At 44.0% G+C, this 27260-nt stretch overlaps 1 protein-coding gene across 1 annotated transcript in view; it reads left to right on the top strand.

The window, feature by feature from the left end:
• The window catches only part of FOXP1 (forkhead box P1), a 1246052-nt gene that overhangs the window by 1099924 nt on the left and 118868 nt on the right, over nt 1-27260 (top strand). Inside the window, 1 exon segment of the mRNA XM_029601088.1 lies at nt 7756-7860. Coding sequence (XP_029456948.1) covers nt 7756-7860 — 105 coding nt within the window.

Below are 27260 nucleotides of genomic sequence, written 5' to 3'. Positions count from 1 at the left end.
GCGTAACTGAGATTGTGGTAGTAGAGCAGGGGTATCCAAATATTTCAGGGAAAGAACCAAATTTTTGGAAGGTGTGGGATCAGGGAGGAGTTTCAGTGGGATTTAGGAAAATGAGAGCCAGTATCGCAGCATGCAATAGCATAATGCATGCTATCGCATGGTTTTATCGCCAGAAATAACTACACCTTTTTTCCTGGCATTAGGCTGCGCGATATGCCTGAAATGGTCATAATGCAATTCACGATAAATTTTTAGAATTGAATTTTGGCCATTTCTGGGCTTGGGGAGAGGAGAGGGAGTGGCGTGGAGTAGAGAGAGCCTCTGGGGAGGCTTTCTGTACTATGTTATCTCGCTCTAGCTTGATGGTACCCTGTTATAGAGTCCATTAAGCTAGGGTGAGAGAACTTAATAGAAATGGCATCTTTGTGGGATCTTCCTCACTCCAAATGACGATAAATCTTCACCGAAGTGTACTGTGCTGTTCATACGTCTCACTCTACATGAAAAACTGGCCCCTAAATCACCACTAGCACCTCACCTTTCACGATTTCGGAGTGGCCTGGGAGGGAATGGGGGGAAGGCAGCGTGGCTCGGCGTTCGCAAGGTGCACAATTGTGCACCCCCTTGGGCGCGCCGACCCCGGATTTTATAACATGTGCACGCGCCGGATAGCACGCGCACATGTAGGCCACACGCACTTCTTTAACATCTACCCCGATGTGCGCAAATTATTGCAAAATATGAGTAAATATGCATGCAAACATGCTCACATATGAAAAAACCATGATCCACACAAGTACAGGCTTATCTTAAGTAGAGGCACCTATCCATATAAGTTCCAATTTATGCGGCTAAATAGCAGCAGGTAAAACTTAGCTGGACAACTCTGAAAAGCGCTACTTATCCGTCTAAGTAGAACTTTTCGGACTTATTTGGCTATATAAGATAGCCAGGTAAGTCTAAAAAAGCACTAATTATTCTGGCTATCTGACTTAGCCTGATAAGTAGCATTTTATGATCTATCCTGCTAAGTAGCAGTTTTTTTTTTAGACTTACCTGGCTATCTTATATAACTGGATAAGTATGAAAAGCACTACTTAGATGGACAAGTAGCGCTTTTCAGAGTTATCCAGCTAAGTAGCGCTTGCTGCTACATAGTTGGAAAAATCAGATTTTAGCCTGATAGGTGGCGCCACTTAGCTGAATAAATTAGAATTTGTCCGTCTAAGTAGTGTCAAAGGCACTACTTAGATAAGTCAGAATTTAGCCAGATAAGTGTGCAGAAATGATATACCTGCATATTTTTACTTCAAGTTTTAAAGGGATACATGAGCAGGTTTTACGTGCATTATTTAGACGCATTTGCTCCCCCCCTCCATAAGTTGGCTTTTACATGCATAAGTCAGGGGATTTTCTAACATGTGTGTAGCAATGAAATAATCAGTCTACCAGTTTTCCAAGTCCATCTGCAGCTCATGAAGATCCTCCTGGCTCTTCAGCCTGAAGTTGCCCCCCCACTCCCCATTTCATTCAGATCACCCCTCAGTCATTTTTTCACTTTTAAGATATTAATGATCAGTTACGCCAGATATTGAGTAGTTGTCAATATTATATGCAAGTAAGGTGCCACATTTACATGTGTAAATTGCTTATAAAATAGCGTCTTACTTGTGTAAAAATGTTGGCTCCGCCCCAGAGTGCCCCTGTTGTACATCCACACATTTACATGGAGACCCTGATCCACGCACATACGTTGAGGTTTCTAAATTGCTTAAAGGCACGTACATGCTATTTTACATGTGCAAGTGCTATTTTTTTTTTTTTTTTATGCACAACTTTTGAAAATTTACCTTTCTAACACGACTGCATCTAGAATATTACGCGATTATTCCTGGAAAATGGTACTTGCTATTGCTTTCCCCGTCACACGCGCACTTAGTAAGACTTGCCATTTGCATTAACATGGGGAGGGAAATACCTGCACTCCATTTGCTGTCCCGTACCCCCCAATAAACTCGCAACAACAGTTTGGCTTTAAATTAGGTCGCAGTTTATTACTACCTAACCAGAGCCCTTACAATCAATTTTAACTATAACAAACATGGCCCTCCCCCCTTTCATGCTTACTCTGCCTCGAACCAGCGAGAGCAAGCTCTACCGAGAACCTTAGCCCCGTGGTTCTCCGGCCATCTCGTGTAGGAGCCCCCCCAACCAATTCCCCCCCCAGCATTCCAACATAACATGGGCTTGGGTTTTCCGCCACTAACAAGCCGACTATGTCGACTTGTTCCCCCACTGCTGCCTCTCACCACTTACTAATTTCTTTCTCCAAACCTTCTTGCAGGGAGTTATTAAACAAGTCCATCCCCACTTCTGACAGATGAACCCCGTCCCTGCTGAACAATCCTGCTTCTCCTGCCCAAGACCATGAATGTCTTACCCAAAATCCCCCTTCCCATCCCATCCACTTTCCCATCTGCCTATTTAATTTCTTAACCCCCGAGTTCCAAATTACCTCATCCTTATTCCTTAATCGGATGTAAATGTCCGACCACCCTAGCCGCACCTGCGGCCATCTGATCATAACTTGAGCTAAATCTTTTTTTATGCACATGAGTAGGGTTCGGCATGTTTTAGATCCGCTATCGTTGTCCCCTAGATGAATGAGCAAAATGTTCAGTAATCCCCACATCTCGATTCTCTCCCGTATAAAAGGCAAAAGATCATCCCAATGCATGCCATACTGACTGAACCACGCCAACTGCCATCCCATGCGCTCAAGGTCCAGGTTCTCCCCATACGGGCGTTTCAGTGCTCTTCTTTGTGCTCTGTGAATAAACGAATTGCCCACGATCCAGACATATCCGGTCCCATGCTTTCTCCCCAAAAACTGTGAAACACAAGCTCATTAACCGGTGTGTCTTCTAACTCCTTCCCCCCCCCCCCCCCCCCCCGACCTCCTACTGTCCTCCTCCTGCTGCCCTGATGTACGACGGAAGGCTGTGGACTTCCATCTCCCTATACTTTGAATCTCAGCTGCTGGTAAGCCTGCTTAGGCCACTGACGTCGCCACCCCAATCCTGAATGCAAACTGTATTGCCTCGCATCCCTGCCATCCTGTCAAGCTCCCTGCCTCCAATCCCACGTATCCCGGAGCCTCTGCTCCGTCCCCGTCCTGTTTCTCCACAGTCCTGTCGCTCCTCTCCCCCTCTCAGCCTCCCATGGTGCATGCTGTCTTCTCTGGGCCCTATTCACCCTGCTGCGCTGATTTCCCGCCACTCCATCCTCCGTCTGTAGCCCCTTCCTCCCAAAACAGCCTGCGCACTCCCGACCAATTGTGTATCGTGATCCTCAGCCTCGCCGACCGCCTCACTCGCCCCCGCCGGCCTCCTGCGCCCCGAAGTAGAGATGATGCCCATCCCGTCAACCTCAAGCCTCCGCGTCATGTCCAGATCTTGCCCTGATGCGTTTAAGGACAAATTTAGTGGGAGCCCGCCCCCCCCCCCCCCCCCCCCACCACCACCTCACAGGCCTTTCCTTGTGCTGTCCCTCCTCCCTCGCTGGGTCCCACCTCCGGACCACTTTTGCCCGAACTAGCCCCTTGGAGCGCCTCGTGTAGCGCCGTGGGGGAAGCTCTGCCCCCCCCCCCCTCGCGTGGCCTGGTAAAACACGCCGCAATGGAGCCCCGTCACCCTCGGTTTTTTTATACCGACCGTGCCCGGCCCTGTCCTGCTGCCTCTCTCTCCACTTCTCCGCATCTTCTAACTTTTTTCCTTCCCGCTGATAGCACAACAACTAACGCGCTCCTTCCCTCAGGGCTACCCGCTGGATCTGGCGGCTGCCTAGCCCCACGTCACTGTGCCCCGGCCAATGAGGGCGCAGCATTCAAACTTGTGCTGCTTAACCACCTGAATCCCTCCCCTCCCCCTATGTTTTCCTACTCTTCTTTTCCCACCTTGCTCATCTTTCTCCTGTCCTACCCCTCTCCCCCCCACCTGCTTCTGACCGGCTGCTAGTCACGCGATTTCCCCTATGTTATAACCGCGGTGCAGAATGAACCTGCTCCGCTTGTCTTTTATACTGATTAGATTGTTCAGCGTTTTCTCAGTGGGGACTTCCTCTTCCCCTTTTCTGGTTGATCTTCAGTGAATTTTTTTTTTTGGGGGGGGGGGGGTTAAATTTTTTTTTAAAGTAGGTTTAAGTGGCAAAATTTTAAACTATAAAGTGAGAGCTGTGTGTCTGAATGCCATCATTTATTAATGAGCTCTTGTATGTGCATTTCACCTGCACGCTGTTGTGAAATAAGCCCGGTAATGTGAGTTTGTAGTTTGTATGTGTAATTAAGTACATAATAATCCAGCATGGGCACATCTATTTTTTTTTTTTTTCATGTAACTTTACAAGGTCTGGGTGGGTTTTTTGTTTTTGTTTTTGGTTTTGGTTTTTTTTTGGGAGGGTTGTTATTTCAATCTGTGTAATCAGTAGAGGCACACATATATTATAAAGTGTATTTTCCTCATTAAAATAACTGTGTAGGCCCACAAAGGGAAATTGTTAATATGTGTTCTGGCTTGTCATTGGAGGCTGTGTGACAAAAGAAGATAAGTATTCCTTTGGGAAACTATTTCAGGAATTGAGCAACAGACATGCTAGCCAGAGAATTCTCTCAACTGTAATTTTCCATGTGTGTGTATACAAAAAAAAAAAAAAATTAAAATTAAACCCCCCCCCCCCCACATCCTGATGAGTCCTTAAACACCATTTCATATACGGATTACAATTTCCACAGCACAGGTGGTGCTAATATAGGACAGTCCCCTAGGCTCTTGTCGCTAAGAGTTGTACAGCTTGTTCAGTGTCTCTATCCATATGGCCGTCTGTCCCATTCGTAGAAAGACATTGTAGCAATGCCTGTGGGTGCTGTTCAGTGTAGTGGAAAGCATAGTTTTCTTTTTTCTTTTTTTTTTTTAATTCTTCACTGCCTGCATTATATAATTTGCTTGATTCTGGAAGGCAAGTTAGACGTTGAAAGAATTCAGTTTTGAGCACATAACAGAACAGTCTGGCTGGTTTCAATTTTTTTCCCCTGTAAGTAGCACATGGTTAACTCAGCAGGTGCAATTCGATTTTGTTTGCGACATGGTTTACAGGAACTCTGGCCCGACAAAAACATGTCCCACTGTTTACATTGCTTTAAAATCTAACTGAAAAACAAGCAAGCATTATCAGTTTATTGTATAAAAATTCCCTTCAGTTAATTATTAGCCTCGTTTGTGGCTCGGTGGAAAGCATCCAGGAGCATTTCCCTGCAGTCTTGGTAAAGTCAGTGGAGAAGCGCTGACCCAGTACCGCTTCAGTATAAATAATGATTTGGTTCAGATTTACTATGGTGTTTTTCCCCATTCTTTGTCTATGGAGGAGAAAGCTTACTAAATGGAGACCTTAGGACTGCCATGCTGCAAAATAAAACCCCACTCTTTACTTGAATGTAAAGTATACCCTTTTTTTTTTTTGTCAACAAATTATTAATGCCCTTTGCTTTTCTGTGTAAGCAAACACTTTACAGTAACTTACCTTCCCTGCTCTGCTTCCTCTGAGGGTGCACAGCTGCTGAGGAATCTGGCGAAACAGGGATTTCCCAGCTGCATTCAATAAATCTTGGAAAACTCAGGCAGAAAGAAGAGCGTGCAAATGGAATTCCTTCACAAGCAAGCGTGTTGCTAAGATTCTGACCAGTCGGGTTCCGATGTCCAGTAAATAGAAAGGGGCACATTTTTCCGAGGGCAATTTTCAAAGTCCTTTACATGGATAAATAGCAATTTTACTCAAGTAAAAAGGCTCGGCTGTAAACCACCCTCCACTGAGCTGCTAAAAGTGCACTCGGCCCTCCCTAATACAGACATTTTAGCCGTGTGAAGACTGCAGCATTCCTGTGGGTATAACTAATTTTAGATCAGGAGGAAACTGTGATGTGCGTTCATCTTTCAAAAGCGCGCATATTCACTACTTTGCACCCCTTCTGCCGCTCACGTATGTTGTATTTGCTCATTTTCAAAGAGAAGCAACGTGGGTACTTTCTCTTTGCAGTGTTTGTTTAAAGCATGCGCGTTAAGAGCAAGCACCTACGTAGTTTGCAACTTCGCAGGCAGTTTGAAAATCTGCCCCCTCCCTTCCCCCCCCCCCCCCCCCATTTACTCAGGTACCTTGTAAGTAGGTATCAGTTAACCTGCCTAAATGGCTCATTTGTCTGAAGATACACATGTAATTTAATACTCCTTTTGGATAGCATGCGCCTACTTTTGGCTGGATAAAAGACATTCTGGGGAAGGGCTGGGGGAACATACATTTCAACTCTTACCAAGTGCCTCTAAGGTGCATACTTCACACCATCATGTGATATTATGTCAGTGTATGCACTTTAGTTTTAACTGCCTAAGAAAATTGATATTCAGATAGCCTGCAGATGACTTAGTTGGGTTTGTGCAGGTGCTCAGAAGTCTGTGTGTACACTGCCAGTTTAGCGACCCATTGAAAATGTGCCTCAAAAATTCCTAGCAGACCCGTGTACCAATATACGATCTATGCATGTCCCCAAGTGGACTGCCAGCACTTTGCTGTTTTTTAAGCCACCCAGTCTGGGAGTTGTTCTTGTCTGTACTGTACCCTGTCAGGTGTCATTATATCCATGTCTAATTTGTTTTGCAGCTGTGGTTCAGTAACTCAGTTTTGACTGTTAAGATCCTGTGTAAATTTCACTGTTTCTTGTGGCTGGGCAGTAGTGAGTGTGACAAAGCGCGTGTTTTTGTCTGTTCAAATTAAGTCCTTTAAAAAAAAATGTGCTTGTTTGTGCCTGCGAGTCTGAATTTGCTAATTTGAAATTTCATGTATGGCTCCAAGGACAGTAGGAAAACACAGGAAAAGCATGACAGCAGCAGTAAATATATATTTTTTGTGTAATGATAGGTTTTACCCAGCCTAATTTGCTACTTTTTATAAGGGACAAATTTGATTGCAACCTTTGGGGGGAGGAGACTCCATAAAGGACGGTAAATCATTAGTATCCTAATATTCAAGAAAGCAATTGGTATGCCGTAGTGTTAATATTTGCAGTCTTGAGACTAATAATAACATTGTTGAATTGAGGTCTAAATGTGGTTATAGAAAAGGTTCTAAAATTGTTTATTCACTTGTTCAAAGCTTGCATGTAAATACTGAATAAAGAAGATTTTTCAGAATGTGGTTCATCAAGTTACTGCAGCAGATGCATTTTTCCTGAGCGCCACACGGTCTGGATGAAAGTAGTTTCTGACTTGGATCAGTATTGTCGAGATCACTACATTATTGATTAGAATCCTGTTTAAGGATTATCTCCTTTTTGTTCAGCAGTTTGAAAGTGCTTTGACACAGTGGCCCAAGTTTTTAAAAGGTTAATGTCCCCTTTCTTATCTAGTTAAGTTGATTGTCGCACTGATTTTTATTAATTTAAAAATAGCCGTACTGAGGAATCTAGCATACATTATAAACTGTCAATAGGTGAAGCTTTAGAAATAGCATAATGTCAGCTAAGAAGCCAAAAGGAGTGATTAGGTTTGCAAAGAGAATAATAAAAGTTCTGTGTTGTCATCTAGTATTGCAGAAGGTTTTGTCTTGCATGCATCTTCTGATCATGGATCTATTTGTAATGAAAAATGAAAATAAATGTTTCAGACCTTATTGTAATCTTCTGTGTATATATATTTTGTTTTTCTTGTTCAGTTTATCTCATGAGGAACAAACACATAGCCATCCGCTATATGGGCATGGTGTATGCAAATGGCCAGGCTGCGAAGCAATATGCGAGGACTTCCATTCATTTCTAAAGTGAGTGCTGTTATCTGCGTTGCATCTGGTCTCCCCTGTTTCACAAGATTGCCCTGAGTTGCTGTCACGGCATTTGGTATAGTTGTTGGCTCTACCATAATAAAGACCAGCTGCTGTGGAAACAAGTCATTTCTATTAATGCACAAAAGCAAACTCTAGATTTGTGTTCTGCATGGGGGTCCAATAAAGGGGGGGTGGAGCGGGCTGGTTTGTTTTTTGACTGCTGTTTTACCAGGTGTCTTGAAGTTTGAGCATTGGTCGATAGCATGTTTTGCAGTGCTGGAGGGGTCTCCCTGAAGGCCCTTGGTACATTTTTTTTATAATGAAAACAGTTTCTAATCTAAGCTTAACAAGAGTCCCCTTAATAAGAAATTGGGAGCTGTAAGAACTTCTTGCTAAGATGGTGATAGTGCACTACTGATAGTTTTGATTGTTAGCAGATTCTCATAAGTGAGTGCAGGGAGTGCTGTAGTCAATTGTAAGTGCTTTTGCATTCTCTATAGAAACATCTTACAAAAGAGAGAAAAACGAGACATGGAGTTGTGAATAACAAGTGATAGGATTAGTTTACTGAGCTTTGAACCATACCGTTGTTCATAAATAGACAAAATATAATGCCATTATCCACAGGTATGGAAACATTTTCCTTCAGCTGGTCAGGACTGTATCTTAGAAGGCTTAGACCTGATGCTTGGGGCAGCATGAGCACTAGGATAGGGTCTGATAGTTGTCGTGTTGAGATTCTGGGACACCACAAAGATATAACTGCTTGGGTAAGCCAAGGGCTGTTAGCCATACATGTTCTTCCTTCTGACAATGGACACTGTGGAAGATTCTGCCAGTGTGGCCCAATTCCTGCAACTGCAGCATTTTTAAGAGGTGGGGGCGGAGATAAATACATTTTCATCTGAAATTTCTGTAATCTGCAGGATTTTCAATGAACCAAGCTGGGCAGAAATTGAAAGGTCTTGCTTCCTACTCTACTCTTAGCTATAGCTGAGCAATAATGTTCACATGGAAATGTTCAGAAGTTAAGAGTATCGAATTCAGTTTTCAAAAAATGCACAGCACTCCACTTAGGTATCTAGATTTAGGGATATTTTCAGCCATATTTTAAGTATGTAAGAGTTTTCAACTGAAAATGCACCTAAATTGTGATACCTAAAACGGAGGGACCTGGATTTAGGGCTGCTATTCATCTATTAGATGGTATCTGGAAAGGCCAGGTGGGGGGAACCAATATAATAAGCTGCGTTAGGATTAGCGCAGGTGATTACTTCCCTTTTACTGCTTATTTTTTGTTCACTAAAATTACTTTCAATGTAAGATGTTAGAGCACAAAAAAGTGCACTAAACAGGAAGTAAAAGAGTGAGCTAATTTTAGCACACCTGGCATGCCTGTTTAGCACTGACACCTGGCATGCCTGTTACCCCCCAGAGGTTAAATAAAATTTTAACTCCCCATTGGTCTGACCCAGTATGGCATATCTTACGTTCAATGGGAAGATAAAATCAACCACCTAAAATATGAATATTAAACACAAAAAAAAAAAATGGCAAGACAGCATAGAGCACAATCCCCTTTCCACCCATCCCCCACCTCAAGTTTAAAAAATGTATATAGCAGAGTCCAAGCCGGTGATCCCTTTCCCTTCTATCCCCAACCCAGGTTAAAAAAAAAAAAAAATAGCCAGGCTCTGTGTGTGGAGCAGGCGATACGCTTCCCTTCCACCCAAGTCAAATAAATAAATAAATAAAATAAGTAGTGGCCGAGCTCTTACTCTCTTCATATCCAAAAGTTCAAATTTGTAATGCATCTAATTCCTTCCTCACTGCCCCAAACTCCCAAATGTTACAGGGTACACCAGTGGGATGAGGAAAAGACCTTACCTCTTCTCACTGGGCTGTTGTCAATGCCAGCGTAAATTTAGTCATGTTGCTCACCACCGATTGGTCTCTTCACTGTGAAGAGACCAATCAGGTGGTAAGGTCCTCTTCTTTTCCTTCTAGAGTTCCCTACAGTCGGCTCGATCCAGTAAGGCCGCGGTAAAAACAGTGCGGTAGTGTCAGGTGCACCCTTCCTCCCCGCACGCACAGTTCTCTTCACTAACTCCCCGATACTCTCCTCTAATCGCATGCAAATGCATGCCGCGGCTTTAAAGCGGTAGGGAAGGGTTATGGCCGCGTAACCCATTTTACTGTATAGGCGCTTAATACAGCGCCTATACAGTAACCTGGGTGCGCTGGTACCTGTCATTTCAAATGACAGGCACCAGGAAGTGTAAAAATCAAAATTTGTAAATACCTGTCGGAGGGCCGCGTGGGTCCAGGCGGCCGGCGGGATCCGGGGGGCCGGTGGTCGCGTGTTAAATCTAGGCCGCGGGCGGGTGGGCGCGGCGGGACACGCGTTAGTTCGAGACGGCCGGCGGGCGGCGGGTGGTCGCGTGTTAAATCTAGGCCGGGTCCGCACAGGCGCACATTCATTCATTCACTGCCGGTGGGGGCTGCCGGAGAGGCAACCCCCACCGGCAGTGAATGAATTCATTCATCCAGGCGGAGGAGCCGGCTGCTTTCGCCACCGGCTCCTCCGCCTGGATGAATGAATGCGCGCCTGTGCGACCCCTGCGTTTCGGCGCTCAAGGCGTGACGTCACGGCATGTGACTGCCTTGAGTGCCGAAACGCAGGGGTCGCACAGGCGCGCATTCATTCATCCAGGCGGAGGAGCCGGTGGCGAAAGCAGCCGGCTCCTCCGCCTGGATGAATGCGCGTCTGTGCGACCCGGCCTAGATTTAACACGCGACCACCCGCCACCCGCCGGCCGTCTCAAACTAACGCGTGTCCCCCCGCCGCCGCTGCCGCCGCCGCCTGGAACAGGCGCCCACCCGCCCGCGGCCTAGATTTAACACGCGACCACCGGCCCCCCGGATCCCGCCGGCAGCCTGGACCGACGCGGCCCTCAGACAGGTATTTAAAATTTTTTATTTCTTCTGACAGGTTTTATGTGTCCCACATCATTACATTTTCTCGATTATCACTGTATCGCTTTTTTTTTTAATTGTGTTTTATTGTTTTTGAGTGTCTTAAGCGGTGTCGATGGATTTGTTACTAGACTCACAGTCCTAACTCCTACTAGGGGGAGGCGGTAAACTAACACGTTACGGCCGCGGCAAAACAGTGCGTTACTAATGAGATAACTTGAGCGCGCGTTACGGTATCGGAGGGGAATAGCTAATTCCTTCATTATACAGCTAATTCGTTCATTTACATGCCGGGTGCGGGAAGGGTTACGCGTCTGTTTTAAGAAGCGCTACGGACGCGCGAAACTGGAAACCGTATCGCTGATTTGCCTTACGCGTCCGAATTGTGCGCAGGGAGCTCGTTACAGACGAGAAAACTTCAACTGAATGTTACTGTATCGAGCTGAGTGTTTGGTAATTTAGGGGGTGGGGACAGTTTGGGGGTTGGGATTTTAAGTGTATTACAAATTTTAACTTTGAGATGTGGGGAGACTGATAATTATTTTTTTCTTTTTTCTTTAACTTGGATGGGCTATCGTGCCCCACCCTGTCCCACTACTTTGCTTTTTGAATGCATGGGTACATTTGTACTCCCAATTCATGTTTTATATATACAAAAAATGGTTTGTGAGTCTTATCCTTTATCCCCATTAAAATGTGCACTCATCCTATGCAAAACATACTAATGCACATTTTAACTTGGGCTTCTGTGCCAACACTTTTAAACTTCTGATGCATTAACAGCTTACTTTGTCAAAAGAGAAACATTTTTTAACGTGTGTGAAGCTAGGCGCTGAATTTCATTAATTGGCCTTTAAGTTAGGTGTCTAGTGCTGAAAATTAGTACTAAGCATCTAAGGTTTTTTCCCTACCCTAACCCCATCCTTGTATCTGCTCCCTTTTGAGAGATTGAAATTTAGGGAGCTACTGAAATTAGGCCCTAAATTTACAAGCTAAGCCCTAGTCAGTTTTCAAAGGCACCAATTTAAGGGGGAGATTTATCAAACCATGATAGATCTATAACACATGTTAAATAGTGTTTTTTGTGCAATATGGCAATATTGCACATTATTTTTGCATAAAATCTGCCCTCTAATACAATTAGCTGCTTTGCATGCATAAAATTGCATAATGCATACAAATCAGCTAATGCAATATAAATGTTATGTAAATAAAATAACACAGCTGACTTAGAAATTTTTCAGCCATGTTATTTTGTCTACACCTTTCTTGTGAAAATGTTATTCTAGCACAGGAGCACCAGGACCCTAATAAGGATCCTGATGCTCCTGCACTAGAATTAAAGGACCATGCGGCCTGACATGAAATGCCTCCCCCCCCCCCCCCCCCAATGTAAAAAAGCCACCATGGATCTTACTAGTACTCCTCCCGCCATTCAAGCTGGCCCTATCAAAAAAAGGTTTTTTTAAAATAGATAAAAAGCGCCATGTGGTGGTGCCACGCCCCTCCTGTCCAAACCCCTCCTCTTTAAATCCAACCCCCCGCATCCAATACCAGACCTCCCTTTCCATTAAATAGAAACCCAGATAGGGTCCCACCCACAATCCCCAAAAATAACCCTGGTAGGCTGGTGCCCCCACCCTGACCCTCCCCACATTTAAAAAAAAAAAGTCATTGGAGGGTCCAGGTCACCCCCTAGCCCCAGGCCCTGTTGGCATAATTTTCCAAAATGTTGTAGACCAGCCTTAGATAAAAAGCAATTTTTTAAACATTTTTTTTGGCAGGGCCGTCTGGGGTCTAGTAAGACCTCTAATGGCTTTTTAAACTATTTTTTTTCAGGGGGGATCATGTTGGGCGTCATGTCCCTTTAAAGCGATGGTGGCCCCATGCATCAGGAGCCGCCATTGCACATGTATTAGACCCCAGCCATGTTCATTTGTTTTGCGAACTTTGTCCACAAGACAAAAGACTGCGGTGATACTACCACAATATTTGTCAGGGAGGGGCAAAATATTGTGGGTCTGCCCCTCCCCCCTGCAATACTGGGCTCCTTGTACGATAAAAAAAAAAAATAGCAGCTTAGTGAATCTAGGCCTAAGTCCTTGCCTCCCAAATTTAGGTGCTTAAGCCCTTTGAAATTTGACCCCTTAATGTTTGTTTCATTGGGGCTAGAACCAATTTCTCAATCGCCCTTCTACCTCTTACCCATAGGAGAGCACCAGAAGTAGGTGATGAAAGGTCAGAAAAAGAAAGTGGAGTTTAAAGCGCTAGTGGGACGGTTGCATTGCAGGTGGGCTAAGTGGAGCTAGCCAACAAATTTTCATAAGTCCCTTACTTCAAAAGTAATATTCCCTGCTATATTGTCATGTTGAAAGCCAGATTCACCCATTCCAGACCCAGTTGGTCATCTTATTCATAAATCATTTACAAATTTCTTTACTGTAGAGGTACAGCACCCGCCCTTTGCCTCCCCTCCTCAAAGGGGAAATACGGAAGGACATTAATAGAAAAACCAAGAGGAAGAGGCAGTCCTGAGTGCAAAAACAGCCCCTCTCCTTTCAACAGACAAACAAATATTTGTCCAGTCAAGAAGATCTTTTAATGGTTATCATTAGTATCTGGTTTTTACTCAGGTTATATTTATTGTGAAAGAATAAGTGAAAAAAAGCTTGTTTTTCAATTCTATAACAATTTAGCTATTCACGGTGGGAAAACAGAAGGAACTATAGAGTGAAAATCAGTTTTTTTTTTATGTAGGCGAACATGTTCACCTGCACAAAAATGCATTTTGAATATTGCCGCCTTCGCACCCATCCCCACCCCTGCTGAGCCACAGGGGAGCCTATTTGTAGTGCACTGTTTGCAGCGCATGCACTTTTACTCACATTAATGGGACAGGAACAAGTCGGTGGAGAAGAAACACTCTTAAGATTTCATTTTCAAATCTCTGCATGTACTTTCCAGCAGCTTTGCACCTGTACATGAGTATTTTTGTACCAGCATTGTGCGTATTTGCTATATTTTTAAAGGAAAAACTTAGCAAGGAGTTTCCTTTTGAAAATGAGTTTGCAGTTCCGTGGGTACAAGGTACCCATGAAATTGCAATATATACTTGGAAAGACTCTGTTTGCCTTGAACTAGTGTATAGAATATAAAATAACAATCATAACATGTCAAAAAGCATCAGGGTAGTCACCAGAAGCAGCAATTTTTATGGATCAAGTCCTCCCGATGGGTCCATGGAAGGTTCTAGTGGGCTGAATGAGGAAGCTTAGAGGCTTCAACTGAGAGAAAATGAATTTAGAGTAAGAAACCATGCCCTCGCTCCACACCTAAGGACTGCCAGTATTCATTGCTGCAGTACCGCCCTTGGCATCATGTTGCTTAATTAAATTCTAGCTGTGAGGCAGTGCCCCTAGTGTTCCCCTATTTACTTGTGCAGGACCAGGCTAAACACCTGGTCCACATTAAATGTCTTAAGGGAGAGTATGCTCTATGGATGGGATCCTGCGGGGTAAGTGGGGCTCAGAGGGCGTAATCTGTAAAGTAACACTGAGCTGAGATGAAGCTAAACTGTAAGTACTGAGGGAAGCAGTACTGAACTGTAAGTAAAGAGAATACACTGTTCTGAAGGGCAGACAGTCTACTATTGTGCATGTGTGAAGCTATAATAAAGTTATGCTGTTTTAAGAGAGGCTGGAGTCGTTTTGTTTCCAAGCCTGTGAGAATCACCACTCGTTCCCACATATAGTGTCATACATGAGATTTTTTCTAAAGCTTTGCACAGAAAAAAAAACCCCAGCCTCCAAGAAAGTGTCTGTTTGGAGCACGAAAGAATTGTGAAGAGGACCTGTGGTTCTAAACATAATATAGAACACAGGGGGCCTGTGGCTCTAAAACAAAGTATAGAGCGCAGCGGAACACAGAGCACGGTAGCTTGTGAAAGGGTGTGGCTCAGAAGCTGCACTGAAGAAAAAAAAACAAGGTTTAAAAGTTTCAGGTAGAGAGGAAACTGTGAGTGGGCTGGTTGCAGGGACAGCCAGGAGGTGGTAGATATGTACCAGATAACATGAGAAGCTTGACTGGAGGTAGATAGGTATTAAGGGATTTAGTCAATGGTGGTTATGTAGGGGGGGAGTTTAACATTTTTTTGCCTTGAAAAAAGAAGAAAGGAAGGGTGGAAAAGCTGCTAGAGTGGCCTGTGAGTGTGATGAATGGAAACGTGTGGTAGGTGTCCTCTTCCAGCAAACAAGCCACTCTTCAGGGAAGGTGTGGGGCAGTCAGGGTACTGCAGCAACAAGTGAAGCAAAAGAAGCTAGAGGGCTGGAAGGAAAGAACTGGGTAATGGGAGTTCCCCCAGTCCCAAGAGCTGGGTCAGAGGGAAGGACCTGATGTTCGAGGTTTGGCAGCTGGAAAGGTCAGCCAGGTTAATGGAGCGAGGGAACCCTTCCCAAGAGTCCAGCCTAGACAAGAGAGTGAATACCTAAACTGGCTGGACAAGGAGTACCAACAACTCATGGAGGGACTGGATGAGTGGCTGGCTGAGGTGTCCGGCAAGTTGACTAAGTCGTGGCAACAATCTGAGATTAGCACTACAGGTGTCCTGAGGAAGACCCTGTAGGGTGCCCAAACGCTATCAGGAGTCCAGAGACTGCTCCCATGAGAAGCCCAGAGAAAGGGGGCTGTAAAGAACCATAGAGATGGGTCAAAGAGAGCTCTGGGGAAGGCAACACAGGCTGCCCAGGAGGGCGTAGTATTGAGAAGGTGGAAGTCGACGCTACAGGAGATCCCAAGGAAGATTCTGTAGGGTGCCCAGTCACTACCGGAAATCCAAAGAAAACTCTCGTGAGAAGCCCAGCGAGAGAGGGCACGGAAAGGCAAGCGAGAGATGCTGTGGAGAGCCCAAAAGGTGGCACTGCGGAAACCCCAGCAAGTGAGGCTGCGGAGGAGCCAGCAACTGGCATGGGCGAGTGGTCAGAGTTTACAGAGGAGGAAACCGCGGAGAGCCCAGGGTGAGGCGCTGCAGAGTGTACAGAGGAGGAACCCACAGAGAGCCCAGAGGATGTCTTTGTATAGACTCCAGCAACTGATGATGCAGAAGACCAAGAAGGGGCTCTACAGTAGAGATACCAGATGCAAGGAAGCGGACGCAGCTGGTTGTAGAGGAACCAGCTCTTGAGGTTCCCCAGTCAGTCCATAAAGCTCCATTCGGGTGGGATTCAAACCCAGAGCCAGCAAAGGATTTAGTTAAAGGACTGGGGATGAGCACTGGGCGAACGGCACACTGGGTGGTCATGACGCAGTCGAGGGTAACTCTAAGAGATAGAGGAGAACATATCACTAGGTCCCCATACCCAAGTGTAGCTGGTGGGAAGCCAGAGGAAGGGGAATGGGATGTCTTGGACTCTCCTGGATGGGATCTAGGAGGGAATAGGGGTGCTTGGCCCCACAGGTCCAAACTGAGGGAAAGGGTATGCAAGGCAGTGCCCCTGGTGTTCCCCTACTTACCTGGGCAAATTCCTTAAGGGAGATCATGCGGGATCCTGTGGGGGCAGGTGGGGCTCAGAGGGCATAACCAGCAACTGGGGAATAAGAGCTGGGATCCAGGTGGGGATAACCAGACCAGGCCCAGGTCTCCAAGAGGAAGGCAGCTCCTATAAAGTAACACTGTCCAAACACTGTGCTGAGAAAAAGCTGAACTATGAGTACTAAGGGAAGCAGTACTGAACTGTAAGTAAAGAAAGTACACTGTTCTGAAGGGAAAACGGTTTACTGTTGTGCATGTGTGAAGCTGTAATAAAGATACTGTTTTAAGAGAGACTGGAATCAGACTAGTTTTGTCTCCAGGCCTGTGGGAATCACTGCTCATTCCCACATTAGCCATAAAGTGATGTCGCCAGGAAAATGAGGATTCACGGATCAGTGGATACAGTTCCCTTAGCCTCTCTTTCCGTGGAAGAAATATCGCAACTGTCGGTAAACTGAAAAAGCACAGGGACTGGGCTACCAGCACTGCTGTGCAAAGGAACCTGGGATTGATTCCCAGCTTGGGGTCTTCCACTGCTCGGGTTGGCTGAGGCTTGGGATTCACTGGTGATGATCACAGCCTGCGGTGGAAAGGAGTGATAATCATCACATGGAGGCAACACTTAGGTGGACACTTTTAAGGCTGACAATCACAGGAATCTCGAGGGAGCCCTGGTGCATGACTGCTAGCAAAGCAACATTACTGCATTGACTGGACTAATCTAGGTGGATGGGAGGGGATATAAAATAGCGGAAGAAAATCCCTGGATAGCTTGTGAGCGAAGGCTCATGGCACTAGATCCTAGCCCAGGATCCAGTTGAGCTTGGAAGCCCATGGGAACAGCATAAAAACTGCCAGATCAAAAAAAAAATAAGGGAGATGGATTGAAAAGCAAACTGTCATTTTCCTGTGATCCTTTTGTTGTGTTTTGTTCCCAAGCTCAGGTACATAGCAGGCCCTCCCCTCCCCACCCTGATTCCAAAGATAAATCGTGTCCATATAACGAAGCTGACTGTCTTTCCCTCACAGCCAACAGGAGGATGCTTATCAGAAGCAGCAGATACATGGGCTGTTGTGTACATTTATTTCCTGATTCCTTCTCTAAATAAGTTGCTGTTTTTAGTATCGCTGTGTGAAATCTATCGACCATGCGTGTTGTCATGTGATGGTTGTACCAGTTAGAAGCTAACAGATATCAGCAGGTGCTTCTGCTAAGTTTAATGAAATAGTGACCCCCCTGCACTGTTTGCATTGCTTACATAATAATGATAATACTAAACTTGAATGGCATTGTGATTGTGCCGTGCTTTTGCTCTGGTCCTAGCTATGTATGGATAGTGTATGTATGATTTGTAAAGGGAGAGGGAAGTGAAAAGGGCTTGACCTTGCTTGCTTGTTCCATTTTGTAGCTATACTTTCTGTATTTGGAAAAGGAAGGAAGGAAGGAAAAAAAAATCATTATACCTTCCAGTCTAATACAGAGGAGAGAAGTATATATAGTAATCCTAATATAGGTACTCTTGATTTTTGCTAATTGTGTTGCTGCTATATTATTAGTTTATTAGAACCAAATAACTTGAAGTAGACAAGTGTTGAATCTGATCATTTATTTTGTACTGTGTGTTATCCTTTTACTGTTCTGACAAGAATGTTTGCTAGGAAGACTTCTCACTCCCTGCTGCTGGGTGGAAAACCAAAATTTGGAGCTGGACATGACTAACCAGACTTGGCACTGTTTTACCACGGTTTTACCTCTAGAGGTCGACAGCAGCAGTGCATAATGGCTTTCACTTAAACTTAGGGTAGTTCTGCAGTTTCCAAAGAAGTGTCCCCCTGTGGGTTATGTTGGGGGTCCTTCACTTGAAGTGTGCAAGCCTCATTACAGAAGAAATGGGGGAGGAATTATCCAGACGAGAGAGAAGGGGGAAGTCACCCAGCATCTTATGGTTCATTCGATCATGTTAAAAATTGCCATGTAGTCTCCGGTAGAGATGTGAATCGGAACCGGAATAGATTCCGGTTCCGATTCACATCGTGATTTTTTTTTCGTCCGGCCCGATCGCGGTTTTGTTTATCAGTTGCGCCCGAGCCGATAAACAAAAAACCCATTCCGACCTTTTAAAACTAATCCCTTAACTTCCCCCACCCCCCCCCCCCAAACCTTTTTACAGGTACCTGGTGGTCCAGTGGAGATCCCGGGAGCGATCTCCCGCTCTCGGGCCGTCGGCTGCCACTATTCAAAATGGCGCCGATGGCCCTTTGTCCTTACCATGTGACAGGATATCCATGCCATTGGCTGGCCCCTGTCACATGGTAGGAGAACTGGATGGCCCGTGCCATTTTTAAAGATGGCGCCGGCCATCCAGTGCTCCCTCCATGTGACAGGGGCCAGCCAATGGCACGGATACCCTGTCACATGGTAAGAGCAAAGGGCCATCGGCGCCATTTTGATTAGTGGCAGCCGACGGCCCGGGAGCGGGAGATCGCTCCCAGGACCCCCACTGGACCACCAGGTACCTGTAAAAAGTTTTTTGGGGGGGGTCGGGAGGGTGGGGGAAGCCAAGGGATTCGTTTTAAAGGGTCGGGGTGGGTTTAGGGGCTATTTTTGTGTGCTGTTTTTCCCGCCCTCCCCCAAAACGATAAGAGAACCCCACGAACAATTTCGTGGGGTTTTCCTATCTGTTTCAGGGAGCCCCCGATTTCTGACGATTTTGAAAATATCGTACGATATTTTCAATCGTCAGAAATACGATTCACATCCCTAGCCTCCAGTGTCCTTCACCTTCATCTAGACTGTGGCAGGAAAAGAAAGCTAAAGAGACCTGCTAATAGTGCTGCTATAGAGGTTTATTTATAAAAGAGCGTTAAACATGTGCATGGCAGGGTGGCAAAGGAGCACATGAAGTCATCAGGTGCTGGCCGTGCAGAAAGTGGAAGCACTCCCTACTGGCCCCCATCTTCAGTGTTTAAGGTTTCTATAGGCTGAGAGTGGACTCGGGCGTGTGGATCAGGGCTCCAGAACAAGAGGAGGAGATGTAGGAGAGTATTCATATTTTTTACCTATTCCTTGATGTCAGAGAGGGAGTTCCAGAGGGGGGACTGGGAGGGGCCAAATAGGTAGTGTACTTGGAGGGAGGAGGGACTTTGATATGGGGACCTTCATTGTGCATGGGGGTGAGGTGCTCAGTGGGTCTTTAGCTCAAAGTTCTTTAGCTTACTGTTGACTGGAGAGGAGAAGATTGAAGCTCCCATAGAGGCTCGCATTATCCATCAGCAGCTAATGTAAAAACGGTCTCCTCTATGTTGCTGGGCAGGTTAATGCAAATCATGAGAGTTAAAATGATTTGTAATAACACATTTTAGCATTAGTGAACTGCTATGCATGAATTTGTATGTGACACAGTTCATTAAAATATTTTGTGTGCTGTGATAATATCTTTAGCAGTAACACAAGCATATGTGTTAGCCATTGATGTGTTAACGCTCCTTAATAGATAAACCCCTTAGTGTTTTTGGCATCTACCTGTACTTAGAGCACTGGTACATACTACCAGTTTTTGTCATTATTATGTGCACTGTAAAATGCTGAGTGCAAGTATTTCTCTCCACCCCAACAATCCCCCACCAGCTAATTTTGGTATTAGCAAAACCCAGTATGCTGAGTGAACTGGAAGAGGGATCATACGGCCTGCTGCCTGCCATTGCCGGCAATAAGTATCTGACAGATCCAGGAAAAAGCAAAGGGGTCTGGGAAATTTGGAGAAGACACTGTGTCTTCTCTAAGAGTGTTCGGAAGTGCTGACGTCACTTTAAATGAAAAGAGTGTTTAGCCAGATTCTCATGTTTTCCAAAGATTAACAGAATCTATGGAAAGGCTGAGGAATAAACTTCTTATTAGTTTGTCATTTTTCAAGAAAATAATTCGTGTTTTTCCGTGAAAAGAGCTACCAAAGTGCTCTCTGCAATGTTTTCACAAGTGTTTTTATCATGGTAACATCTTGTTTACTTTAGGTGCCTGCCTAAAACTACTTGGAACTTGTTAAGAAAACATTTCAAGAAAGCTTCTACAAAGAGGCTTTTGTTTAGCAGCAACTGCGAGGCTGCACAGCTCACAAAGGTGTTAACTTTCAACCCCTTAAGCACTTCCACATGAAATTCCTGCAACTATGTTTGTGGTTTTGGAAAAACAAAGTGTATGCGAAAAGAAACCAGGTATATGCTAATACATGTTGAAGGAGGCCGGAAATCATAAATTGTTTCAAACACATTAATTGCTATCATTTGAATGTCAAGTGCGTTCAGCAGCAAAATTATCTACAGTTAGCAATGCTCTGAAAAAGTGTAGCTAGGTGAAACAGACCAAAAGACACAGGCTTTATATCTGAGGTATGGTTAGCAGACTGAGGCTATGTCGGGGGGGGGGGGGGGGGGGGGCAGAGAAGTCGCTAATGTGCAAAGGCGAGCCATGCTGTCAGTCGATTATTTGGAACAATAATGAAGCCTGCTGCTAATTGCACAGTGAAATTGGTACATTGTTTAAGCATATTGATCCTTCTAAATCAATGGAATTGTTTTGCTTTGACTTTAGTAGTAGTAGTACTATTATTTTAATTTGAATCCAGATGCTGGAACTTGGTAACAATCTCTTTATTGAACTTTCAGGCATGGCTCAGGAGTTCGACTTTTCCAGTGGTTATTTATTTAATTTAGATTGCTAACCCTTCTTTCCAGAATGATGCATAAGCCTGAAGTTAGTTGGGGCCAGATATATGAAGCATGCACAAATAACCTCTCGTAAAGTTACACATCCTCTTTGGAGGGCGTGCACATACACTTTTGCATATACTTTTCAAAATTAAAAAAAATATACACTTGAGCTAAAATTCCATTCCCCCTGCCCTCCCCGGCCCCCCCCCCCCCCCCCCAAGAGCAATTCTTTGCAGTTTGCATAAAACTGCACACATAACAGGGTTATGCATGTCCTTTAAAAGCAAAAAAGGGTTTATGGACAAATAGCCTTGAAAATCAAGCATAAAATGGGAAAATAATTTTAGTGGGGATGTACCCAGAAAAACATTTTAGATTGCTTTATATTTTGTGTTTAGTTTCCTATTTTGTTCAGATCAGAAGCTCATGTGTTTCAATGGTTTCTATTGTAGTCAGTAGGGGACGCAATGCATCTTATTTTTTACTCTTAACTTTGGGGTTTGCCATCCAGGTTTTATGAAATTTGCTGGCAGGCATTAGCAGAGAGAACAGTACCCCAAAACACTAAGAGTGGTAGGAACAAACATGGCATCAAGAGGGGCAAAAGGAGCCAACTGTGGCATGAACAGCCTAAGCAACCATGAGAGGAGCAAAGCATCCCAGACAATGTCATGAGCTCCCCAAAGCACCAGTATAGGGAGAAAACAGCACAAAGAGTGACGGTATGGCAGCAAGCCCAGTCGCATCATCACCCCAAGGCATGCTTGTTGACTCTGTACATTAAGAACGTAGAATCATAAACAGAAGAATTAGTACAGCATCACACAGACTTTTACACAGAGAGGTAGATTTTAAAAGGAGCACGCGCAGCGTACATGTGTGCGCGTTACCCGTCATGCACTCATGTAAGCCAGATTTTATAACTTGCGCACGCAAGTTATAAAATCAGGGGTCAGCGCGCACAAGGGGTGGCACAATTGTTCACCTTGCCTGCGCCGAGCCGCACTGCCTCCCCCCCCCCCCACCTTCCCCTACCTCCCCCCCTTTCCCCCTACCTCTTTTTTTTTTTCTATTTCAAAACTTACTTCATCCCTGGGGCTGAACTAAGTGACATGCGATCCCAAGCACAACAGCAAATGGCCACTGTGCCTGGATCCTCTCGCCCCGTCCCCGCCCTGCCCCTTTTTGCTAGCCCCAGGACTTATGCGCGTCGCCAGGCCTTTTTAAAATAGGCCAGGCGCACGTAACCTTTTTAAAATCTGGCCCAGAGAAAGCAAACTGGACACTCTGCACATGCTGCAAAAGAAAAACAGTTTCTCTGTATGTTTCTTACAGACATTGACACATGCTGACTGCCTTCTGTAGAAGAAAAGTGCAGACTTACCCTACCAATATACAGTTACACTCAAACCCTCTGTCAGAAAGATTATAGTTTCTCCTGCTGCTAGCAGCAAGCTCGGACACAGTGACCGTGATTGTAAGAGCACACCTTGCTTTCTTCTCTAAAGCTTTTTTCCTACTTTTTTTTACTCTGGAACTTTGAAGCAAGGAACTTTAAGATCTCTGCCTTCTCTCTCTTAAGCATAGAAGAATGACTGTGAACAAAATGGTCACTGGTAGCTCAAAATGTTCTTAGTTTCACTTTCAACAAAAAAATTATTAAATAAATCCATGCTGCCATCTTAGGCTGGTTAAAAAAAAGTGCTGAAACATGATTGGCTCTGCTCCTTTCTTGACCTGTTCCTCAACTGACTCTGTTCTCTGACTTTGCTTCCCCTATAGACTTCTTTAATGGAACTGAAGTGGTTTAGTTTAGTTTAATTCTTGATTGATCGCAAATATTACGTAAGTCAAAGCAATTTACAATAAAAGTTTTGCATAACTAACAAAATGTTAAAATACAATACGTGATATAATCAGCAAATAGTGCAAATTAAGTAAAACAACATGGAAATTAAAACATAAGGCAACATAATAACAAAAATACATTGTTGTATAATTTTAAAACCAAAGCAAATAAAATACAAATAAAAAAATAATAAAAAACTAAAATAGGAAAAGGGAACCCTAGAAGGGTCAAGTTAAGTAAAAAGCAGAATACTCAAAGGTGAATTTTAAAATCCTGATGTGCGTTGAAATTAAGAAATGCTCGAATATATTAGGCTGGCGCGTGCTGAGGGGCATTTAAAAGCTGGTCAGATACGTGTGCACTTACCGCTGCGCACACAAATTAAAAGTTCAAAAAAGGGGCATGGTTCTGAGTGGGCATGGACATTCTTGGATTTAACTTGAAATTAGCAAGTAAATATTTATGTGCACTTGCATGTGCCGGGGTCCCCTGCCGCATAACTTTACTTCTGCTATGGGTGACATGTAAGTAGTAAAACAAAATATAGGGAGATCAGTGGGATATTAAAAGTCAGGGCTAACTGGGTAAGAGGAGCTATTAAACTAGAGGGGTTTGGAAGCTCTATCCCTTAACTGGGCGAACTGAGAATGAACTGGGAAATTGGCCAATGGCATTGGCACTCATGTCTAAAATCCCCCCGCTTATGCAGTAGAAGTGGCATTTGCGCGCACAGGCGTGTTCCCACTGAAATTGCGAGCACATGTGCACACGGTCAGGCTGTTTTATAACATGCGCCTATATACATGTGTATGCTATAAAATGACTGTGTCCATGGGCTCAGGTCAACTAATGTGTACACATCCACAAGCCGGTTTAAAAGTTACTGCCCCAGGCAGCAAGAAGCCAGAAGCTGGAAACGTACAGGCCGATACAGTAAAAATCGCGGGAGAGCGGGTGAGCACATAGGCCACTCTCCTGTGCGCGCGATACAGTAATTTAATTTATTTAAATTAGGGCCGGCGGTAATAAAAGAGGCACTAGGGACACTAGCGTTGTCCCTAGCGCCTCTTTGCGGACAGGAGCAGCGGCTGTCAGCGGGTTTGACAGCCGACGCTCAATTTTGCCGGCGTCGGTTCTTGAGCCCACTGACAGCCACGGGTTCAGAAACCGGATGCCGGCAAAATTGAGCGTCCGGTTTTCAAGACGCGGGCCTATTTCAAATTTTTATTTATTTATTTTTTTACTTTTTTTTAACTTTCAGGACCTCCGACTTAATATCGCCATGATATTAAGTCAGAGGGTGCACAGAAAAAGCAGTTTTTTTACTGCTTTCTATGCACTTTCCCGGTGTTGGCAGAAATTAGCGCCTACCTTTGGGTAGGCACTAATTTCTTAAAGTAAAATGTGCGGCTTGGCTGCACATTTTACTTACTGAATCGCACGGGAATACCTAATAGGGCCATCAACATGCATTTGCATGTTGCGGGCACTATTAGGTTCGGGGGGGTTGGACGCACGTTTTCGACGCGCTATTACCCCTTACTGAATAAGGGGTAAAGCTAGCGCGTCGAAAACATGCGTCCAATCACGGGTTAACAGTGCGCTCCACCGGAGCGCACTGTGCTGTATTGGCCTGTTAATTAGACTGAAAAACTTGCAAGAAGAAGAAAGATTTCAGTGCTTTCCTGAACTTCAAAAATAATCAGGTTCAATACACAAGACCAAAAGAAAAGAGTTCCATAAAGAAGGTGCTAAAAAGAAGAAACGTATTTCCCTGTTTCTTTCCAACCCAATATCCCATGCTGAGAGCAGAACTAATAATTCATGCTGTGAAGAGTGCAAGATGATAAAAAACAATAGAGCTGGATAAGAAGGAAGGCCCCAACAAAGGGCCTTAAATGTTAAGCACCCAATTTAAATTGGATGTGCAAGGATACAGATAACCAATATAGATCACGAAGAAGAGGAGTGATGTGATCAAATTTAACCTTACAAAGATCAACTTTGCTGCAGTATTTTGAATCGTTTGAAGTCTTCTAGTCTGTAAGGAAGAAAGCCCATGAAATAAAGCATTGCAATAATCTAAACATGAAAGAATTAGAGTATAAATCAGAGATTTAAGATCAACAAAGTCCAAAATAGATCTGAGATGACAAGTAAAACAGAGAAAAAAGTATTAAATTTGTGACAAATATGAAATATGATTGGAAAAAGAATGGTAATGTCATCTTTTATTTGAATTGAAACTCCAGCCATAGACCTTATGGGAAATTCTGACTTACTTGCATTGATCTTAAATCTCTGATTTATACTCTAATTCTTTCATGTCCCCCTTGAGGCATACCACAGTGAAAAGGAATGGAAGAAGATCTAGTAGCATTCCAGTCAACAGAATAAGATCTGCACTCCAAAAAAAAGATATAAACCGGTTTAGGGAAAGATCACGAATCCCAATTTCATGTAGGAGATTGAGTAATAACTGATTATCAACCATGTCAAAAGCTGAGCTCATATCCAAACTTACTAACAAGACTGAAAAGAATTCTGATGTTTTGAGGGGACTCAGTCCATTTGATTAAGATGAACCAAATTGGAAATTGACTGATTTGGATCATCTGAATGAACATAAGAACATGCCATACTGGGTCAGACCATGAGTCCAACAAGCCCAGCATCCTGTTTCCAACAGTGGCCAATCCAGGCCATAAGAACCTGGCAAGTACCCAAAAATGAAGTCTATTCCATGTTAACATTGCTAGTAATAGCAGTGGCTATTTTCTAAGTCAACTCAATTAATAGCAGGTAATGGACTTCTCCTCCAAGAACTTATCCAATCCTTTTTTAAACACAGCTATACTAACTGCACTAACCACATCCTCTGGCAACAAATCTCAGAGTTTAATTGTGTGTTGAGTGAAAAAGACCTTTCTCCGATTAGTTTTAAATATGCCACATGCTAACTTCATGGAGTGCCCCCTAGTCTTTCTATTATCTGAAAGAGTAAATAACTGATTCACATCTACCCGTTCTAGACCTCGCATGATTTTAAACACCTCTATCATATCCCACCCCCCCTCAGCCGTCTCTTCTCCATGCTGAAAAGTCCTAACCTCTTTAGTCTTTCCTCATAGGGGAGTGTTCCATTCCCCTTATCATTTTGGTCGCCCCTTCTCTGTACCTTCTCCATCGCAATTACATCTTTTTTGAGATGCGGCGACCAGAATTGTCTTTAGTATTTCTCGCCCTTTGCAGGCCTAGATACCACAGTGCAGACTAGTGATCTAAAGAATATTAAGGTTTTGGAGATGTGACTCCTTTCTGCATCACCATCCAAGATCATTTTGCTACCATTTGTATAAGTAATTAGTTTTGGATGCAGAGAAACTCTGTTTCCCTGAAGTGTTCCAGAGTTTGTGTGAATCTGAGACTTCAGTGTGGTTGATCTATCTTTGCTGTATTAGGGCTTTTATGGAGACTAACTATTATGTTTAAGCTGCATTTTGGTCAGCAGTTCCATGTTCTAATTTCCAGCCTGTAATTGGAAAACGTTACTTAAGGGACAAAGATCATCTTGGTTCCATGCTTCTGTTGACACGGTCAGCCATATTACTGCTTTATTTAACCGGTGAAATTTATTATTTGTTATAATGTCACAAATGTCTGCGGCAGCAATTTTGCTTTCAATAAAGTAGTTAAAAACCTTTCAGAGAATCCATAATCTTGATTGCTGGTACTTTATAAATGCATAACTGATACTTTTTAGCTTTCTCTTTAGGGGGAAAAATGACTTTTACCTCCTGCAGTTACCTGGGTTAATGAAATTGTGTGTTGGAGTTTAGCCAAGGTGAAAGATGAAATCATTTGGTGGCGCACCTATGGGCAACAGGTCTCCACAGAAGCTTGGAATATTTTGGGAAGTTTCATTTAGATGAGGTTTTTGTTTTTGGGGGAGTGACTTGTTTGTGTTTTTGTTTTTTTTTTTTTGGTAAAGAAGCTTTGTATTCATGTGCCACTCACATTTCAGATTTTCATATGGTATACCATCCAAAACACAAATGACCAAAAAAAAAAATCTGACCAAGCCAAAATAAACACACCCAACCTCCATCAATGCCTAGGAAAGGAATTTGCTTGCTTCGGATTCAGTTCCAGTTCCAGTTCTCCTCCTTTCTTATGATCTTTCTGTGTTTATTTGTGGATATTAGCTGTCCAGGAAATCCCATACTTACAGATATAAATCCAGAATGTTCTTGTTTTTCCATATGCAGCCCAAGATGCATCAGGCAGGTTTGATTTGTTAATTTTTTCAGATTGCTATTGACTTTGTCTATGCAGTAG

The sequence above is a fragment of the Rhinatrema bivittatum genome, chromosome 4 (assembly GCF_901001135.1).
Source record: "Rhinatrema bivittatum chromosome 4, aRhiBiv1.1, whole genome shotgun sequence".
Taxonomy (NCBI): Eukaryota; Metazoa; Chordata; class Amphibia; order Gymnophiona; family Rhinatrematidae; genus Rhinatrema; species Rhinatrema bivittatum.
The sequence above is the reverse complement of the archived record's forward strand: the minus strand, read 5'-3'. Positions and strand labels throughout refer to the sequence as shown.